The sequence below is a fragment of the Teleopsis dalmanni genome, chromosome 2 (genome assembly GCF_002237135.1).
Source record: "Teleopsis dalmanni isolate 2A chromosome 2, ASM223713v2, whole genome shotgun sequence".
In the NCBI taxonomy this organism is placed as follows: domain Eukaryota; kingdom Metazoa; phylum Arthropoda; class Insecta; order Diptera; family Diopsidae; genus Teleopsis; species Teleopsis dalmanni.
This window is the reverse complement of record NC_051847.1, coordinates 41,908,293-41,912,961: the sequence shown is the minus strand read 5'-3', so window position 1 is coordinate 41,912,961 and position 4,669 is coordinate 41,908,293. Positions and strand designations below refer to the sequence as shown.

The 4,669-nt window shown below is 25.6% G+C and overlaps 1 protein-coding gene across 3 annotated transcripts; it reads right to left on the bottom strand.

Moving 5' to 3' along the window:
• Window positions 1-429: 429 nt before the first annotated feature.
• Window positions 430-1,291, bottom strand: LOC119685721. Of its 3 annotated transcripts, none has more exons than XM_038100083.1 (3): window positions 1,102-1,291; window positions 690-1,016; window positions 430-635 (listed from the first exon to the last, which is right to left on the bottom strand). In XM_038100083.1, the coding sequence occupies exons 1-2, from the start codon at window positions 1,204-1,206 to the stop codon at window positions 810-812; spliced, it is 312 nt and encodes a 103-aa protein (XP_037956011.1). In that variant the 5' UTR covers window positions 1,207-1,291; the 3' UTR covers window positions 430-635; window positions 690-809. The 3 variants fall into 3 exon arrangements, with proteins under 3 accessions (XP_037956011.1, XP_037956009.1, XP_037956010.1); XM_038100081.1 differs by having other exon boundaries at window positions 431-623; XM_038100082.1 differs by having other exon boundaries at window positions 431-603.
• Between the last annotated feature and the right edge of the window lie 3,378 nt (window positions 1,292-4,669).

Here is a 4,669-nt window from a genome sequence, read left to right as displayed (position 1 = left end):
ATACTCGACCATCACATCTGTTCTTTCTTTCCATGTAAATTAAATTTAAAGGAGATTAAAGTAATAACAAACGTAGTAAAGAATGAGCATTTGATCCGTAACATAGCTCTAATCTTTTTTCTTTTACCAACAATGTTTAGTACTTAGGTATTTTCTTGACCTTGTAATTGTTTTTAATATACTATATCATATAACAAAATAGTTGTACGGTCGGATAATAACATACTACTTTAGGTACTTAAGAAATCAAAACTTTTATATCAACTTAATAAGGAAGTATGGTAACAGACTCGCCCTTAATACCTAAGCCAACAAATATATTTGAAATAAACTTTCACAGCAATCGAATTTTTATTGTTAACTTTAAGTACCTTAAACAGTATTTATGCTTTCATAAGTGTTCAAAACACGTCAATAAAATATTAAAAATATATATATATGTATTTGTCAATATATCGTAACAAAAATTTTTGTATTGTAACTAAAGTTATTAGAGAAATTAAGTTACATTTGCTGCCATGTTCCAAAATGTCATCAAAACTTTGTAAGCTACATTGAACCAACGTGTGTTTAACAGTTTGAAGGATGACTATTTTCATCAGTCTATAATTGTCATCATAAAACTATAATTGTTACTACAGCATCAATATCACAAACTCTATAACCATTATTAAAAAATTAATACATACCATTTACCACAACTCGAGTCAAATAATCAGTTACAAATTACAGGATCCAAACAAAATTGTCATTGAACCAATATATGCTTACTAGTCTACAAGAAGGACTAACCATAACTAATGCGGGTTTCATATTTTTGATTTTGATTTTTTTTTATGGTATGAACCTATTAGACTATAAACCACGTTAGCATCATTGCTATAAGTTGGTTCAAAACATAACTCTTCATTTAATGACGGAACCGCATATTGTCCTTCCATGCGTTTAAGAACGCCCATATCTTCCATACGTTCTAGAGTTTCTAATACACGTGACCTTAATTCCGACTTTCGTAACTTTTTAAACGACAGGAAATATTTATTTTTAAAATGTCAATTATTAGAAGAAAAAAGTGTATTAATTATATAAATATTTACTTACATCACTTGTATTAGCTATATAATCCAACAACGATGATAATGTCATTGAACCAAACTGGTGCAAGTAATCTACTATATGTTTTCCATACGGGCTTTTAGAAGACATGTTTGAAGGTGGCAAGGAATTTATTTAAAAAAACATATATTACTAATTACCAAAAATATTTTACAAGTTTTGAATTTAAGCAAATACTGATTTCTACAAAAATAATTTTATTCAAAATATTTTTACTCATTATTTATTATATCAATTTATATAAAATATCAAAAAAACAATGTAAAGTTGATTCGAATTTTTTTTTTGAATATTAATGAATAAAATTTATTATTTTATAATAAACCATAGTGAATTTATGATTTGCTGGTAATACAGCAAATTAACAAAACTCCAAGTTCAAATCATACTGACTGACTCATACTGACTCTGAGCTTTAAATTTGGCAGGGCATGTGTTCAACTCTTGGTACTTGCTGTCTCAAAATAATATTAATAAATTAATACAAGAAATAATTGCAAGACCTCTACTGATGGGTATTTGGCAATACTTGAAACATTTGTATAGTCAGTTGCTTATTATGAAACAGTTGTTGTTATAATTCACTGCTATTCGAAACCTATCTATTAAGTAAAATAGTCACTGCCATTATAACTGACTTTAAAATTAAATTTAATATATAATAAATTATTAAAGTTTTTTATATAAAATATATATGTCTTGAGCTTCCACTAAATTTATTTCGATGAAACTACAAACCTCAAAGACGATATCTTCCGCTGATTATTGTTGATAATGTGGTTTTGAACGTCGATCGTCTTCAAGACCTGTATGACCATTTATAGACCATTGTTCTTAAAAGATTATATTCACCTTACACATATACTATTTTAAAATAAATTTTCATTGTTTTTCTACAAAGAATTCAAAAAATGATTAATTTTTAAATAATTATAAATTTAATAATAATTTTTATTTAGTTTGTTATAAGAAATCAATTTCGAATAGATTTTAAATAGAATAGATAGAGAAGATTATAATAACTTAATATTCACAAAATTAATTTTTGTTGAAGGGAATTATGTTAGGTGACCATAAGGCTATTTCAAGCTTCCCCAATATTCGCCATCAGAAGAATTCAGAAAAATTTATTGTTAACTCGGAAGTATATAATATTTGAACTGTACGTGTCAAGTATCGAATCCTGTTAAATTTGAAACGCAAACTTGCATATTAACACCCTAAGCCAATATTGCACTTTAATGTAGTTGTTTAAATATTAGTGCAAATGCACTCGTTATACTATAATTAGAATAAATGCATAAACTGCAGCTATACAATATACAATATATAAATGTACTAGTTAAGTATGTAATAGTTATTAATACTAAGAATATTAATATTTATTAATACTTATTTTTGTTTATTATAAATTTGGACGTAATAAAGTATTTAACTTACTTAAGGTTCATATTGAACATAGAGTCTTAAATTAAAAAACCTTTCTTAAAGGTTCAACAAAATATTCGTACAAAGTTGAAATCAACTTTTTATTATAGTTTAAACTATATAATATATAATATCATAATTAATATAAACCATAAAACTTAACTACCTGTAACAACTGCTTAAATATGAGTAAATAATAAAATTTTTAAATATTTTAAATTTTTACATGATAGTAAGTAGTACACTTGTATCTGGCATAATTTTCTCTCATTTGTTGTGTACTTAAATTGTTCGCTAAGAGACCATAATTCAGGAAAATACAATTGCATATTAAAAGTTGACTTCAACAAGGAGGTAATGGAAGTGTTGCAATTCAAAAAGTAGAACTGCATGTGAAATTATGTCGAGTTCACAGATGTGCTGTAAAAGACGCAGTGCTATGCGTTTATAGCATCTATTGAAGTTTATCCAGCATAAACGTTACTTACTGGAATAAGGGCCAAGTAGTAAAAGGCACTTAAGGATGATTATACGGGATTATTAACGCAGATCATTACTTGCTTCACTTTCAGTTGCAATTTCTTTGTTCTGTTTTTCGAAAGTCGAAAGAGTTGCAACTCACAAGTTGGAGCTATTAATTTAGACACTTGTAAAAGAAAAAGTTAAGTCCACACTTAAATGCCCAACATTTGAAGTTTGTAATTTCCCCAATGAACTATAAACGTAACGATGAAGTACTCAATGCAGTTTTAATTGCATTTTCAAAACTTTAATTTTAAAATAAAAATTTTTTTCAGTGTATTTTAAGTATTACTTCTGATTTTTGTTTTTAAACAATTTTAAATCTGAAATTCATGTTGAGTATACTTAGATTTTAATAAAAACAGTTTTGTTTTAGATTTTATTTTAGAAATAGTTAATAAGCCGATTTAGTTAATAATTATATGTTTGGTACTTTTATTAATATATTTTATTAATATATTTGTAGTAGTACGGAACTTTAAAAGCGTGAGGACTCTGTAATGTATTAAGTGATAAAATTACAACGTGATAATGATAAAGTGATAATGATAGTGTTATACAAATGAATTATCTGAACTGATTTTGCTTTTAATAATTTTGTTCGATACTACAAATTAAAATTAAATTTTGGACAACACTTAATTGTAATACAAATCAGAAAATATTTACTGAATATCATAAAAATTCTCCCAACAGATCTTAAGGTAATTCGTTAACTCGGTAACTAAGTAACTTTCCGAATTTAATAAAATGAATACACATGCAATTATATCAGTTTATTAAGTTACCGAGTATGTCTGAATACTGCTATTGATAACTCGATAACTGGAAAGTTTTATTATCCATAAAAATAAATAAAATTTTATAACTTTACCAAGTTACCGAGAATACCTAAATGCTCGAATTAAAGTTAACTTAAAAACATAAACGAAAAACTAAACAGTAAACTAAAAATATAATATATGATATTTAACCCGGTTTAGTTAGTGTGAACACATTTTTCTTAAACCCATTAAACTAGTTTAAATAATTTTTAAGTGTCGCTTTTAATTATATTTAGTAATATTTTTCTACGTTCCATTAGAAGGCTACTTGATCTGTTTAGAAATTATATTTTCTATAATGTATAGTCTATAGTATATTTAATATAACTTTTCTTTTGGTTTTTAAATTTTTATTTATATATTATATGTATTTGAATTTAATATGTATTCCGTAAGTTTTTTATATTTTTGTAGTTTAAAATACTTAAGGTTTACATTTTAAAGTGAGTACTGAAAATCGAGCCCTTAGTAGTTTCTTTAGCATCACATCCTTCCTTTCAGTTTATAATCGTATAGTACTGCGACAATATTTTTATAGTTTCATTATATTTTCTCAAAGCACTAAATTATTATACAAGAAGCTTCTGTTGTTACTATTTCATGGTTTTTTTCAATGTTTTCAAAATAACAAACAAATTTTGTATTTATTTTGCAAATTTACAATTTTGAATGAATATTATGTATTTTTTACCAAACTAAATAAAGCCCTTCGTTTCTTGCGATTTTCTTCTAGTTTTTCCAAAGATATAAAATTTTATGCCAACAGCAATAAATGGATG

Bases quoted from the DNA above. Each gene is read 5' to 3' on its own strand.
- LOC119685721 (XM_038100083.1), bottom strand. From the start codon at position 1,206: ATGTCTTCTAAAAGCCCGTATGGAAAACATATAGTAGATTACTTGCAC. The intron at 1,017-1,101 runs GTAAGTAAATAT...TCGTTTAAAAAG, and splicing joins ATATAGCTAATACAAGTGAT to TTACGAAAGTCGGAATTAAG.